This window comes from Anomaloglossus baeobatrachus, chromosome 3 (assembly GCF_048569485.1).
Source record: "Anomaloglossus baeobatrachus isolate aAnoBae1 chromosome 3, aAnoBae1.hap1, whole genome shotgun sequence".
NCBI lineage: Eukaryota > Metazoa > Chordata > Amphibia > Anura > Aromobatidae > Anomaloglossus > Anomaloglossus baeobatrachus.
In genome coordinates this window covers 99,889,039-99,905,572 of record NC_134355.1, presented here as the reverse complement: position 1 = coordinate 99,905,572, position 16,534 = coordinate 99,889,039, and the positions used below count along the sequence as shown (strand labels likewise).

At 46.0% G+C, this 16,534-nt stretch overlaps 1 protein-coding gene across 1 annotated transcript in view; it reads left to right on the top strand.

The window, feature by feature from the left end:
- Window positions 1–305: 305 nt before the first annotated feature.
- Window positions 306–16,534, top strand: part of CIMIP6 (ciliary microtubule inner protein 6) — a 50,021-nt gene continuing 33,792 nt past the window's right edge. Inside the window, 2 exon segments of the mRNA XM_075338090.1 lie at window positions 306–427; window positions 6,442–6,673. Of these exon segments, the coding sequence (XP_075194205.1) occupies window positions 369–427; window positions 6,442–6,673 (291 nt within the window). The 5' untranslated portion in view covers window positions 306–368.

Here is a 16,534-nt window from a genome sequence, read left to right as displayed (position 1 = left end):
AAATACATACATATACACAGTAACACACACACACACACATATCATATACACACACACATGCACAGACATACAAATACATACATATACACAGTAACACACACATATCATATACACACACATACACACAGTACACATAATACACACACACGTCCACACCACATACATATATACCCGCACACGTCCGCCGCCTGTGACCTCTCCGCGGATCGTCTCTGCCGTGAACTTTACATCACCCTAGAAGCCGGATACAACACAATTCACGTCTCCAGACACAAGTTTGCGCATGCGCACGGAGTGGTCGCCAGGCGACGAGAACGCGGTGTTCTTTGCCTGGATCGCTGAGATTTCCCGGGAGCCTGCTCCGCGCCATGTATCAGACTGTGGAGATGTACCTGGCCAGGAAGAAGCCGGTGCCGGGCCGCGTCCTGTAAGTCTGCCCCGGCCTCCGCTCACCTCCTCTGCTATCAGCAGGTTATGTGGTTTTTGAGCTGAAATGTTACTTTCCAATGTCCTGGAGGGAGAAACTAATGCTCGGCGCCCAGCATGGAGCCAGACCACAGAAATCACGGATAGAAAGGACACTGTAGATGGGGTTTTAAGAGATAAATTTTGCCCTCAGATATTCATCATGCCTCTATAAGAGCCAGAGTGCCCCCATAATCAGTGAGCGGAGAGCGGAGCGCCCCCATAATCAGCTCTAGTGACCACATGCCGAGGGCCATAGTGTTCCCTAAAGTGTCCCCTATAGAGTCACAGTGCTCCACTAAAGTGTCCCCTATAAAAGGCACAGTGTTCCCTAATGTCCCCTATAGAAAGTCACAGTGTTCCCCTAAAGTGTCCCCTATAGAGAGTCACAGTGATCCCCTAGTATCCATTATAGAGAGTCACAGTGCTCCCCTAAAGTGTCCTGTATAAAGTTACAGTGCTCCCCTAAAGTGTTCCCTATAGAGTCACAGTACTCCCTTAAAGTGTCCCATATAGAGAGTCACAGTGATCCCCTAAAGTATCCATTATAGTGAGTCACAGTGCTCCCTCTAAAGTGTCCCCTATAGATAGTCACAGTAGTCCCGTAAAGTGTCCTGTATAGAGAGTTACAGTGCACCCTTAAAGTGTTCCCTATAGTCACAGTAGTTGCTTAAAATGTCCCATATAGAGAGTCACAGTGCTCCCCTAAAGTGTCCCCTATAGAAAATCACAGTATCCCCTAAAGTGTCCATTCTAGAGAGTCATAGTGCTCCTCCAAAGTGTCCCGTAAAGAGTCACAGTGCTCCCCTAAAGTGTCCCGTAAAGATAGTCACAGTGCTCCCCTAAAGTGTCCCCTATAGAGAGTCACAGTGATCCCCTAAAGTATCCATTATAGAGTCACAGTGCCCTCCTAAAGTGTCCCCTATAAAGAGTCACAGTGATCCTGTAAAGTGTTCCCTATAGTCATAGTACTCCCTTAAAGTGTCCCATATAGTTACAGTGATCCCCTAAACCAGGGGTGGGCAATTAATTTTCCCATGGGGCCGCATGAAAAAATTGGGATGGTTTTAGAGGGCCGAACTAATATAATTAACTCCGTTTTACCCAATACTGTATACAGTATATATACTATCCCTTCATATACAAACAGTAAGTTACGGACTGTGTGACCCCTCGTGACCCTGCACGCACACATGTCCGTTTTTTCTCCGTCAGCACGGGTGTCACACGGATCGCACACTGATGTGATCTGTGTGACATCAGTGTGACAAGTACCAGAGAAAACACGGGTCTTTTTAATAAAAAGATTTTCTATATTTACCTCTCTCCAGCGCTGCTGTCTCTGGCTCTGCTGTCTCTGCTGTCTCTGGCTCTGCTGCCTCTGGCTCTGCTGCCTCCCGCTCCTTATCGCTGGTAATTATACTCACTGAATATTCACTGCAGTGAGCAGCTGGAAGCAGGGACAGCGCTGGGGACCGCATCGTTGGGTGAGTATACAGGTGTGTGTGTGTTGAGAACCTGGAAGCCGGAGCATCTCGGGGACTCGTTACAGTTCCCAATGAACTCTGATGAACCCATGAAGCTGTAGTGTGGGTGTCGCAGGGTGGTCATCAGAGTTCATTGGAAACTCTGATGACCTCCTGGAGGTCACTGTGCTTGCAGAATACTCACCTGTCCCTGCGGTGATGTCCTCAACGGTGCTGTGCCCGGTGCTGTCATCGCGATGCTCCGGCTTCCAGGTCCTGAGTGCGGTGAATAATCAATGAATGAGCCGTGGTCAGGAGCGGGAGGCAGCAGAGCTGAAGAAAGCAGGTAAATATGGAAAATCTTTTTATTTCACAGACTCGTGTTTTCTCCGGTACCTGTCACATGTATGCAAACAGGTACCGGAGAAACGCAATCAGGCCCTGTAATGGTGGTATGGTGCTGCAGGGGGCGGGGAGAGAGCGCGTGGTACCCGATGTAACTCCAGTACCACTCGCAGTTACGGGCTTCTCTCTCTCTGTATATATATATATATATATATATATATATATACATATATACATATATACACACACACTATATACATATAAAAAAAATTGTTTAAAAGAACAGAGAGTCCTCAGTGGTTGATACCTTTTAATGGCTAACTGAAAAGATGGTAATAATTGCAAGCTTTCGAGACTACTCAGGTCTCTTCATCAGGCATGGTATAACACAAAATCTGAAGAGTCACGTATTTATACACAACAGGACTTAGAATAGTGCAGTAAAAAAAAAAAAAAAAAAAAAAAAAAAAGAACAGGTTATATGAAACAGAACTATCTCTATGGCAGGGGGACAAGCTGTTCTAGCCATAAATACTGCAATATATATATACATATATACACAAACAATCCCCATATACTACATCACTACACCCCCATATACACCTGTAATATACATCACTACACCCCCATATGTACCTGTAATATACATCACTGCACCCCCATATATACCTGTAATATACATCACTACACCCCCATATACACCTGTATTATACATCACTACACCCCCATATACACCTGTAATATACATCACTGCACCCCCATATATACCTGTAATATACATCACTACACCCCCATATACACCTGTAATATACATCACTACACCCCCATATGCACCTGTAATATACATCACTGCACCCCCATATATACCTGTAATATACATCACTACACCCCCATATATACCTGTAATATACATCACTACACCCCTATATACACCTGTAATATACATCACTACATCCACATATACATCACTAGACCCCTATATACTACACTTGTAAAACTACATTGCCATATACTACATCACTACACCCAAATATTACTCACCAGTTACCCTCCACTCCACTCCCCCCATTGTCCCCTCAGGTTACTAGTCACCACTCACCTTTCCCTCCTCAGGCACCTCTGTACGGTCTCCCGCTGACATCCTTTTTCTCTTGTACGGCCCCCCGCTGAGCTGCTTCCTCTCTTCATAGAGGCCCCGGCTGCTGCAGCTTCTTCTCCTGCCGGGCGGGAACTTTTCAAATGGCACACACGCGCGCCGTACTGACGACATCAGGGAGCGCGCGTGTGTGTCACAGAGAAAGTGCCGGCAGGCAACAGAGGACAGATTCCTGCGTTCCACTGCTGCACTGTGCGGCACTGCAGGATCTGTCCTCTGTTCCCTGCACGCCGACTCGCAGCGTGTGATGAGGGTAATCTGACCACGGGCCGCCCGGAGCCTGGAGCTCCGAACAACAGGTCAGATTGCCCTCATCAGTGACCGGCAGCAAGGACGCCCGGAGCCAGGCGGGCCGGTCACAGAGAGTAGGCGGGCCGGATGTGGCCCGCGGGCCGCCCCTTGCCCAAGTCTGCCCTAAACTATCCATTATAGAGAGTCACAGTGCTCCTCTAAAGTGTCCCGTAAAGAGAGTCACAGTGCTCCCTCTAAAGTGTCCCCTATAGAGAGTCACAGTGCTCCTCTAAAGTGTCCCCTATAGAGAGTCACAGTGCTCCCTCTAAAGTGTCCCCTATAGAGTCACAGTGCTCCCCTAAAGTGTCCCCTATAGAGAGTCACAGTGATCCCCTAAAGTATCCATTATAGAGTCACAGTGCTCCCCCTAAAGTGTCCCCTATAGAGAATCACAGTGGTCCCTTAGTGTCCTGTATAGAGAGTTAGTGCTCCCTTAAAGTGTTCCCTATAGAATCACAGTGCTCCTCTAAAGTGTCCTGTAAAGAGAGTCACAGTGCTCCCCCTAAAGTGTCCCGTATAGAGAGTCACAGGGCTCCCCTAAAGTGTCCCCTATAGAGAGTCACACTGATCCCCTAAAGTATCTATTATAGAGTCACAGTACTCCCCTAAAGTGTCCCGTTAAGAGAGTCACAGTGGTCCCGTAAAGTGTCCTGTATAGAGAGTAAAGGCCACTTTACAGACACAGATAAATCTTTGGCAGATCTGTGGTTGCAGTGAAATCATGGACATATTGTTCCATTTGTGCACAGCCACAAACCTGGCACTGATTGTCCACAATTTCACTGCAACCACAGATCTGCCGCAGATTTATCTCTGTGTGTAAAGTGGCCTTTAGAGTGCTCCCTTAAAGTGTTCCCTATAGAGTCACAGTGCTCCCCTAAAGTGTCCCGTATATAGTCACTCACAGTGCTCCCCTAAAGTGTTCCTTACAGAAAGCCATAGTTCTCCCCTAAAGTGTCCCCTATAAAGAGTCACAGTGCTCCCCTAAAGGGTCCAGTAGAGAGTCACAGTGTTCCCCTAAGCTACAGTTCCCTGTCAGAAATGGCATCTCACACCCACAATAGCTTCACCCATGAATAATGCCATACAGCAGGTAGCCCTATAACAGTGCCCTATAACTATGCCCTATACGCACCAGCTGAGATGGTAAAATCAATAGAAATCAGCTGTCAGCAGCCACTTATCCCTTCCTTTCATTCCTGGTTCAAGTGTGGAAGGGAACTGGTCCAATGGTCATAATGCAGGGGTTACAGTCGTATCCAGGTACTTAAGCCGAGGTGGCCCAAAAAGGTCATTTTTGCATTGTGGCCCACTAGCTTACATTGCACCTCTGGAAGAGGGTGAAGTGAGCGGGTTCACGGAGATGAGCTGAGTCTAGAGAAAAACTTAATTTCAGTGGACTTTGCAGATGGCAGATTTGTAAAGATTGGGGGGTTTTTTTTGCAAATAAAGGGAACTGAAGATATATTAAGCAAAAAGCAAAACCACTTTAAAGTGGTGAGGTATAATCCAGACATGGCCGCACTACCCTGAAAAATGAAATTTGAATTAAGATGCATTAGTTCACCTCCTGATCTTATTGTCATGTGAGCAGTAAGTTATAAGCCTTGTATCCTGACGGATAGACTGTAGGAAAAATATCCAAATATGCGGTGATGGTCCCCAACCTTTCTTTCCTGGAGAGCCACATTGAGCTCTAAGAGAGGTTCCTGAGCCACATTCATACCCCACTTTCCCAGGAGTAGTGACATCCTGCTCCTACTCAATTCACAGTAGTGACACCCAAAGCCCCGATTACCAGCATAAAATATAGCCAAATCTTTCTCACAAAATCACAGTAAGGCAGAATACTTTCATGTAGGGGTTCCCACCTTACCCTGATTCAGTATTCTTACATCAAGCCTTCCCACCACACTATCCCATCCAGGTTCAAACATCTCATCCAACTGGCAGCAGTATCCTATCCCCAGATTACTATACTTAATTTATCTCTAAACCCGCAAGGCTAGGATATCCACATCCATATCTACTCTCCTGTGTGTTGCTACTCACAATAGTCACCATCTGGAGACCTGCTCTTCATAGCTTTTTGTTAGACCTCGTGCTCCTCTAGCAAGCTGACAGTCGTGAGCCACACATCATGGTTTCCAAGCCACAGGTTGAGCCCCCTGCTCTAGACTAATGGAGCTGAGAAGTATAAACATGGACATGAAAAAAGATGAAACAAAAGAAAAGCTGTTTAGACATTAATAATATAGCATGATTTCATGCCGGTTTGACACATCCAAAATTCCTGTTCCTAGTAAGGACGCAGACTGGCTGCGGGTCCCATGATCCAAACCCAACATCCTCGTTGGCCTGTTGAACATGTTGAGTTCTGGTCAGGAGAGCCGTAGCCGGTTTATACTTCAGTGTGAATGTTGGATGTGTGAACTCAGCCTTATACATGAAGGATGAGGCATGACAATTACTAAAGGCAACTATCATATCACCTGTAGGGTCGTTGTCCACCTACCTTCTATACACATAAGTTAGCATCAGTGTTTCTTTGTAGTTCAGTCTTCAATGTATGAGCAATCAAGCCCAGGATGACCAGTGTTGTGTATGGATTTGTGGAGGACTAGGAAGATTGTAAAGTCCAAAATGAATCCACCTCTTTTGACTCCTAATTTATTACTTACGGCAACCGCCTGGGATAACTGTTCCTTCTGTCAACAGGCCAAATACATACAGAATATTTAATGAAAATCTATTTGACGTCAGTTTGGATCAAAGTAAAAGCATGCCTCCTATTCTGTTCAAGAAGTCTGATAGCCCTCCACCACATCCCAGGTCACCAAATCGAAACAACATGCCACATTCGTACCATGCTAGGTTCATCCGAGACAATGTCAGGTTGCTGAATGAACCTACAACATACGTGCTAACCTCAAACACCAAACACAAGCAGGTAAGTGCCGCCTAATACTGGGAGCCCAAACTGCGACATATTCCACTTTCACCTGCTAAAATCACAGCGGCTTATAGCCATGCAGTAAGCTCTAAGAAAGGTTATAGCTGGGGGGACATTGGTGCCAGGTGCGGGGCCAAGATACCATTATGCCATGACCTGATAATCTGGATTCAGGGCTATTGCAGTGGGGCTAGCCATGTCACTGCCTAGGAATTGGTGGGGGGCTCATATTTAGAACTCTAATTTTTGCTCGGAGGTGTAAGGAAGCTTTAATTGCAGCTCCAGATTGGAGCCACCATTTACCTTGGACAGTATTAAGCAATGGCATTATCTAGAATTCTCTAATTTCCTAGTGAACAAGGTCAGCAGAGTAGCGGTATACTTTACAGCATTCAATGTCGTATCGATGCAACTAGCCAGGAGGCTGTGTAATGATCCTAACCCCTTAGTGAGAGAATACTCGCCTTCTGTATGGCACCTGGATTCTGGCAATTCAAGCTGTCTTCAGTCTCCGAAAAATCGATTTCACTGGCACTACCCTGCTCTGTTACCCAGACTGCAATCAGGTAATATATATAAAGTGAAATCCCTCTAAGTGCCCACCTCTATGATAAGGTCTTCCTATATCTAGATCACATTTTTCTGTGATGAATTTTAGATTCTATCTATGTCGACCCAGAGAGATCCAGATGATACAGATTTTACCTGTTGATTTGTGCAGCTTAAGTCCGCATCAGATTACAACAGCAGACAAGTAGATGAGAGTTTGGAAAGTGTGAACAGAGAAAGACAAGCTTTGTTTACATGCCGGGTTATGGTGTGGCCAAGTAAACGGCAGATTGATTTTATTAGGCACCGTTTTATGTTCCACTTTGCTGCTTCCCATAGCAGAGCAACAAGTAAAAACACAGATGTGTCCACAGGTAAACTTTTAGCTAGATCGATAAGAAACAGAACAAGTGATAGAGGGGCTCTTCTGTGTCTGCACCTTCTCATTGTCCAGTTGAGCTAAAGACAATTTTGTACCCTTGTCGATATAAAAAAAAGGCTTAAAGAGGTTTTCCACTGAAAAGAGTTACTGTCACAAGGACATTTTGGCAAGCATTGCCAACTATCATGGCGGCGTCAGGATCTGTGGAGACTACAGAGTCTGGCAGTCTGCCTCCTAACCTTTCTGATGTCTGTGATCATCACAGGGAGACTCGGGCATCGACCCACAGACTTGTAGTTCATAGGCAGGCTAGCAAAAGTTAATTATTGTTGATAAAGCCAGCAAGTAGATAGAAAAACAACGGCACATACCAACAAAGATCCAGATATTAACGTTCTTTATTTCATCCAATGGTGCAGGTAAAAAGTGGGAGGAGAGCTAGATGCAGGTCCCCTCAGGACGACGGCCGTTTCATGCCCAAAAGCACTTCTACGGGTCCTGTCTTCTAATGGACCCGTAGAAGTGCATTAGAAGACAAGACTGTGTGTGTTGGATCCCCGTGGCTTAAAGCTACTTGGGGACCCCACTTCATCTCGAGTAGTACTCTTGTCCCTATTTGCAGGTACCGCGGCTCTGCAGTGGGGCCTGGTGCTGTCCAAGGCCCCGGATCCAATGTGGCACTGTGCTTTTGGGCTCTTTGTGGCCAGGGAAGCTTGAAACCTCCCTGTCCCGGCAGATTCTGGAAAACCAACTTGGAGAATGATCTTCCCTAGGGTCCTGCACCCTGAGTGTGGTGTCGGTTCCGAGGGAGCAATAAAGCTCTCCCCTCGGCAACCGCGTGAACAACTCCTGTGTCCCACCAGAGCACCGGTGAGGCACGTCTGCTCCCTTCCTCTCCTGTTCGAGAACTCCTAATGTGACGCCCTGGCCTATCAGGTTGTCACAGGGTATTGTGCAATCTGCCCTTCTGTGCAATATCCACCTCCTCCTTGGTTACGGGTCCCCAACTTATGGTGTTGCCAATACCAGCCAATCAAAATCCTAGGAACACTCTGCACCACACCCACCAGACATACTAGTGGACGGCCTGAGAGGAATAGGGTCGCCCAGTAGGGGGGTTGGTAAGGAGAGGTCAGGAGTGTCAGAAGTAGGTCATCACCGGGCTGGGGCCAGGGTACGACGGGGTACATGGACCCTAGGTCAGGGAGTAGCTTCAGGCAACCTGACAATTCACCCAACGAGGACGGAGCCTTCAAGATCCGCTCTCCACCCGCTCCAGAATCGGGGTACTAGCACAACGAGGGGGATAGGACTTTCCACAAAAATGGTCCAGAAAATCCCAAGCGTGAACCCTGAGAGCAAGCTCCCACAGTTAGCCACACTGGGAAGCGGGACCCGACTAGTTTTAAACTATAGGGGCCAATTAGCAAGAGAACTTGGTGCCAAGAGAAAGGTCACAGATCATCGAGCAACACCTGTGAGAACGGGACCCAAACCAGCTCCCCTCGGCGGCAGCGGTGTCCAGAACTTTGGTTTTGTTGATGGTGTCAGCTTTATGGACTGAGTGAGTACGTAATTGACCCTTTCACCCCCAACAGCACTTCCCAACTCCATCACTGAGTCCCGGGGCATCCCCCCTACTTGTGCAGGGTCACAACACCTGGCTGCCCCCCGTCATCACCCCGGGTACTTCCCAACGGCAGTGGTGGTACTCCACCTTACCACACACCATGGGTGGCGTCACGAACTCTAAATTTATAATCCCCTGTAAATACCCTTTTCATTTGAGTGGCCGCACGACCCCCGGGTCCGGAGACCCCTCGAGCCACCGCAGATCTGGATCCGAGCAGTCCGGCTGCTGACGTGGGGGCGACACACTAAGGACGGTGTTACACGGCATGATATATCGTGCGATATGTCGGTGGGGTCACGGAATTCGTGACGCACATCCGGCATCTTTAGAGATGTCGTACCGTGTGACACCTCCGAACGACTGTTAACGAGCAAAAATACTCACCTTATCGTTGCTCGTTGACACGTCGTTCATTTCCATAATATCGTTCCTCCTTCTACGCGTCGATTGTTCGTCGTTCCCGTGGCAGCACACATCACTATGTGTGACACCTCGGGAACGACAAACATCTCCTTACCTGTGTCCCGCCGACAATGAGGAAGGAAGGAGGTGGGCGGGATGTTACGTCCCGCTCATCACCACCCCCCACTTCTATTGGGTGGCCGCTGTGTGACGTCGCTGTGAAGCCAAATCTCCCTCCCCCTTCAGGAAGAGGATGTTCGTCGCCCACAGCGACGTCGTTAGGGAGGTAAGCATGTGTGACGGGGGTTTGACGACTTTGTGCGACACGGGCAATAAATTGCCCGTGACGCACAAACGACGTGGGCGGGTGCGATCGCACGATATATCGTCTCGTATAACGCCGCCCTAACTGTTGTGTTGGCTCCTAACTCCTCCTTGTGGCTGCTCCTCCCCCGGGTCCCTGTCACTAGTGGGTGGTGCCCCCCATGTTTGAAGGCAACCTTAAGACCTTACCCTAGCCCGGTCCGCATTGGGGAGGGCAACCTCTTTGTGTATTTGAGTGTGTAAGTGGTGAAACCAGTACCAACCTCCTCCGTATCCGGGTGCAGCATTACACCTTAAATTAGGTGCCATACTCTGTGGCTACTGAAGCCTCAGGGGCACCACACAGATACCCACTGATTAACACGTTTTCATCTATCTAGATGGGTAGCAAATTGTTTTATACCACATTAAATATCAAAACTCTAAATTTACAGAATATACTACCAGATACATTTCTAATAGTGTGTGTCGGGGGCTTAGGCTAGAGAGAGCATTTGGTGCATTTTTAGATACTTTTGTCTAATTGTATATTGACTGTTGATTGGCTTACTTTAAAGGCCGCTTTACACGCTGCGATATCGTTACCGATATCGCTAGCGTGCGTACCCGCCCCCATCGTTTGTGCGACACGGGCAAATCGCTGCCCGTGGCGCTCAAAATCATGCGGACCTGTCACACTACTTACCTGCCTAGCGACGTCGCTGTGACCGGTGAACCGCCTCCTTTCTAAGGGGGTGGTTCGTGCGGCGTCACAGCGATGTCACTAAGCGGGCGACCAATAGAAGCGGAGGGGCGGAGATGAGCGGGACGTAACATCCGGCCCACCTCCTTCCTTCCGCATTGCGGGCCGCCGCAGGTAAGGTGAGGTTCCTCGTTCTTGCGGTGTCACACATAGCGATGTGTGCTGCCGCAGGAACGACGAACAACATTATACACGCAGCAGCAATGATAATTGAGATTAGGGGGGCATGTCACCGATGAGCGATTTTGAACGTTTTTGCGACGATTCAAAATCGCTCATACCGTAGGTGTCACACACAACTACATCGCTAAAGCGGCCGGATGTGCGTCACAAATTCCGTGACCCCAACGAGATCGCTTTAGCAATGTCGTAGCGTGTAAAGCGGCCTAAAGACTAATTTTTGGGCCATAATTTCGGCACACATTGGTACATCTTAAGCTATGCCCTCTTACAGATAGGCAATGCTCCCTTCAGATAAATCACACCTCCTTTGTCAAACCACACTCCCTTTTGATTTGAACTGTAAACAACACATAATAAATAATGGGACAATTTTCTCCTAAAAGCACCAAAAACGAGACAACTCATAATAGTACATCAGTCCCATTATACTCTAAGTTGAGAATTTAAGCATTTTTCTCTTGTTATGTCAATATTTTCTTGGTTGTTACATTCTCACATTTAGTTCGTTTAACAAAATAAACATAAATAATGATTTTGGCCTTTTTCCTATAAGCACAAAAGAAACAAAGGCAGATAATCACATTTCATGTGGCCTTTAGTGTTTTTATCAAAGCTTACATTGGCAATATTTCAGATGTAGCAAACAGAGCGTTGGCTACTTTATATGATTGGATGGTAGTCGCTCCATTACTACTTTTGCAGTTTAATTCGAGTTACCATCCACCATATTGGAGGACAGAGCAGATCTTCAGATCTAGAGAAATAATTTTTGCTATGGGGCCTCATGATTTCTATGTATACCATGGGGAAGGGGAAAAAAATCAAAAGCGAAAAGGGTCCCAATGCGACTGTCGCCCATGAGTCTGCACAAACTTGGAGCCGGCCTGTATTGCCAATATCATAATAATAATATTTTAATTTTTTTATAGGGTTATAAGGCAATTTTCAAATATAATATTAAGTACAGAGTGCTATTAAGTGCAAATAGGGTGCAAACTGATGATAAAAATACATATTTTGAAGAAAATACTGTAAGGGCAAAATGGGAATAGTTAGATAAGTCAGGTGAGGTGATAGACCAGTCTAAAGAAATGTGTTTTAGGGCACGCTTAAAGCTGTGGATATTGTGAATTAAGCGAATTGTCCTGGGTAGTGCTTTCCAGAAAATTGGCGCAGCTTGTGAGAAGTTTTGGAGAAAGGAGGGGGAGGTTTGGATTATAGATGATGTCAGTCTTAAGTCATTAGCTGAACAGAGGGCACGAGTAGGGTGATAGACATAGATGAGGGAGGAGATGTAGGGCGGTGCAGAAACGTGGAGAGCTTTGTAGGTGAGAGTGATAAGTTTATATTAGACTCTGTAGCAGAGGGATAACCAGTGCAATGACTGGCACAAGGTGGAGGCATCGGTGTAGTGGTTGGAGAGAAATATGAACCTGCCTGCTGCATTTGTGATTGATTGGAGATGGGAGGGTTTAGTAAGAGGGACATCGATTAGTAGAGAGTTGAATAAGAAAAACAGTAAGGGTTTTTGCAAAGTCAATACTAAGAAAAGGTCGAATTCTAGAGATGTTTTTGAGGTAGAGGTGACATGAGCGTGCGAGTGATCGGATGTAGGGAGTCAAGGAGAGATCTGAGTCATATATAAGAGCTGTAGTGAGGATTGCTTTGTGCCCAGTCACCCCATATCTAGCAAAATGTGTATTCAAAATGGTTATGTGGTTTAGAAAATATTAAGGAATAAAAGTTACTCATTTGAAAATTCTGTAATATTAGAAGTGATCCTCTCAGTTAAGATCCTCACCTGTTAGCCAAAGTAGAGAAAGGCTTTGGAGAATGTTCATTTATTTATTTATTTATTTTTTAAAATATTTTTATTAAAAATATTTTTTATTACAAAAACCCATAACATATACAGTGCCTTGCGAAAGTATTCGGCCCCCTTGAATTTTTCAACCTTTTCCCACATTTCAGACTTCAAACAGAAAGATAAAAATTTGAATGTTATGGTGAAGAATCAACAACAAGTGGGACACAATTGTGAAGTTGAACGAAATTTATTGCTTATTTTAAACTTTTTTAAAAAATAATAAACTGAAAAGTGGGGCGTGCAAGATTATTCGGCCCCTTTACTTTCAGTGCAGCAAACTCACTCCAGAAGTTCATTGAGGATCTCTGAATGATCCAATGTTGTCCTAAATGACTGATGATGATAAATATAAACCACCTGTGTGTAATCAAGTCTCCGTATAAATGCACCTGCTCTGTGATAGTCTCAGCGTTCTGTTTAGGCCAGCTCCTCACTTTCGAGTTTCTCGCAGTAGAGCAATGCGAGAAAATCTCGTATTGGAATCGGACACATGTTAGTGCATGATTCAGCTCGCATTTGCGATTTTTTTCTCAGTCCAAATCGGACTGAGAAAAAAATCGCAGCATGCTGCTTTTTTGCGAGTTTCTACTGCGAGTCTCTTAAATGCAAGTCTATGGGAGCGTGTAAAAAATCGGATGTCACGGGAGGGCACTCACACTATCCTAGTGACATGCGATTTTCTAAATACATTTCTCACATGTTTCCTAAAACACTGGAAACGAGCGAGGTCTCACAATGTCTGTCAATCACTATTCTCTGTCAGTCGGTCTCTCCCTCTCGGTCTCTATTCTCTCTCTGTCGGTCCGTCACTATCTCTGTCCCTCTCTCACAGCCTGTCGGTCATTTTCCCCCCTCTCTCATACTCACCGATCACCGGCGCGGCGCTGCACGGCATTCACACTGCTGCGGCGGCTTTTACTATTTTGAAAAAGCCGGCCGCTCGTTAAACAATCTCGTATTCCCTGCTTTCCCCGCCCACAGGCGCCTATGATTGGTTGCAGTGAGACATGCCCCCACGCTTAGTGACAGGTGTCTCACTGCACCCAATCACAGCAGCCGGTGGGCGTGTCTATACTGTGCAGTGAAATAAATAATTAAATAATTAAAAAAAACGGCGTGCGGTCCCCCCAATTTTAATACCAGCCAGATAAAGCCATACGGCTGAAGACTGGTATTCTCAGGATGGGGAGCTCCACGTTATGGGGAGCCCCCCAGCCTAACAATATCAGTCAGCAGCCGCCCAGAATTGCCGCATACATTAGATGCAACAGTTCTGGGACTGTACCCGGCTCTTCCCGATTTGCCCTGGTGCGTTGGCAAATCGGGGTAATAAGGAGTTAATGGAAGCCCATAGCTGCCACTAAATCCTAGATTAATCATGTCAGGCGTCTCCCCGAGATACCTTCCATGATTAATCTGTAAGTTACAGTAAATAAACACACACACACACACACCTGAAAAAATCATTTATTAGAAATAAAAAACACTAACAAATTCCCTGGTTCACCAATTTAATAAGCCCCAAAAAGCCCTCCATGTCCGGCGTAATCCAGGATGGTCCAGCAGCTCTGCTGCATGAAGCGATCATATTGAAATGGAAGGAGTATCATTCCACTGCAAATCTACCAAGACCCGGCCGTCCCTCAAAAATTTCATCTCAAACACAAATCTGGCCTTTATGGAAGAGTGGTGTTACGTCACCCCCGGAGTCCGCTCCAGCGACTTCTGCTCCGATCGTCAGGCGACGCCGTGTTCCTGCCGTTGATGGTACTGGTGATGGAAGAGGAGTCGATGCCAGCGGCATCGGTGGGCGCAGGCTCCGATCATCCAGTGGGCTGGGTTATCTTGGGATCTGCAGTACCACTGACTGACTGTGGGTGGCGTGTGTCTTCCAGCTGAAGTTGCCAGCGTTCAGCTACAGCCAATGGGAAGACACCACACCCTTCTTAGTTCCCCTTCTGTCTGCTGACCTCTGCCAGAGATAGTTCTGATTTCCTGGCTCCTGGTCCGCCCTATTCTGTTTAGTGATTCCTGTGTGCTGACTTCTGCGTGTTTTCTGACTACCCTTCTGCTTGCTGTTTTTGTACCTTGCTGCCCGATCCGGATTTGACCTCTGCTACGTTTTCTGATTACGTCCTTGCCTGCCTATTCTGTCCCTGTTCTGCTATTCCTGGTTTGACCCTGCCTGACGACTATTCTCATCGGACTGTAGCCTTCCACAGGTAGTGATCTCCAGGGCCCTGTGTAATTCCAAATCCCTGTATAGGGGTTAAAGGGTTTCAGGGTTCTGGGGGTCCTGCTTGGTGAGTGGCTTCCCTCTAACCTGTCCATTACATCCCATATGAGTCTGTTGATCCAGGCAGGCGTTACAAGTGGCAAGGAGAAAGCCATTTCTCAAAGATATCCATAAAAAGTGTCATTTAAAGTTTGCCACAAGCCACCTGGGAGACACACAAAACGTGGAAGAAGGTGCTCTGGTCAGATAAAACCAAAATGTAACTATTTGGGCACAATGCCATACGATATGTTTGGCGTAAAAGCAACACAGCTCATCACCCTGAACACACCATCCCCACTGTCAAACATAGTGGTGGGAGCATCATGGTTTGGGCCTGCTTTTCTTCAGCAGGGACAGGCAAGGTGGTTAAAATTGATGGGAAGATGGATAGAGCCAAATACAGGACCATTCTTGAAGAAAACCTGTTGGAGTCTGCAAAAGACCTGAGACTGGGACGGAGATTTTTCTTCCAACAAGAATATGATCCAAACATAATGCAAAATCTACAATGTAATGGTTCACAAATAAACGTATCCAGGTGTTAGAATGGCCAAGTCAAAGTCCAGACCTGAATCCAATCGAGAATCTGTGGAAAGAGCTGAAAACTGCTTTTCACAAAACGCTCCACTTTTCTGTTATTTATTTTTTTAAAAAGTTTAAAATAAGCAATGAATTTTGTTCAACTTCACAATTGTGTCCCACTTGTTGCTGATTCTTCACTATAACATTAAAATCTTTATCTTTATGTTTGAAGCCTGAAATGTGGGAAAAGGTTGAAAAATTCAAGGGGTCTGAATACTTTCGCAAGGCGCTGTATAAACAAAGGAAATAGAGTAATAAATGGTTGATTTGACTAAAGAGAAACCATTCTGTATATAACCTTTTTGATATAAGTTGCTGTATCAATATAAATTGCTGTGCCATAGGTAATGAACAATGAAGTAAACTGTAACAGCGGCGTCAAACGAGTGCCAATAACAATTGCCCGTCTTTCCTCCTCTCCCATCAGGGAAAATGATAGCGATTGTAAAGGAAATAGTAGTAGAGAATCTCACATCAACAACTTTTATTGAAATCATATGGTTGTTCAAAAACTACAGTATCTTGCAAGGATTTACGTATGTGGCCAGGTAAAAGTTCTAGAAAACTCTCCCAAATGTCAAAGATATCTTCAACTCTGTGTCCCTTTTGAGGAGAGGCCTTCACCCAGTCCATCTTCATCAATAAAGCAAGCTTTTCCAAAAACAATTTGCATGGAGGTGGTTGCAGACTAAGCAGCTAGTGTCTGCTAATGTGAAATGCCTGATATTGATTTCAGTGAGAATTGTGTAATAGTTAAAGGAATATTTAAATGATTGAAGGTAATCCTTATCCACAGGATAGTGAAGAACCTACTGATATTTGGGGATCAGACCACTATGACCCCAGTGATACTCAGAACTGGTTTCTGCATTGCCCTGTGTGAATGGAGCAGAGTATACATACTCAACCGTGTGAA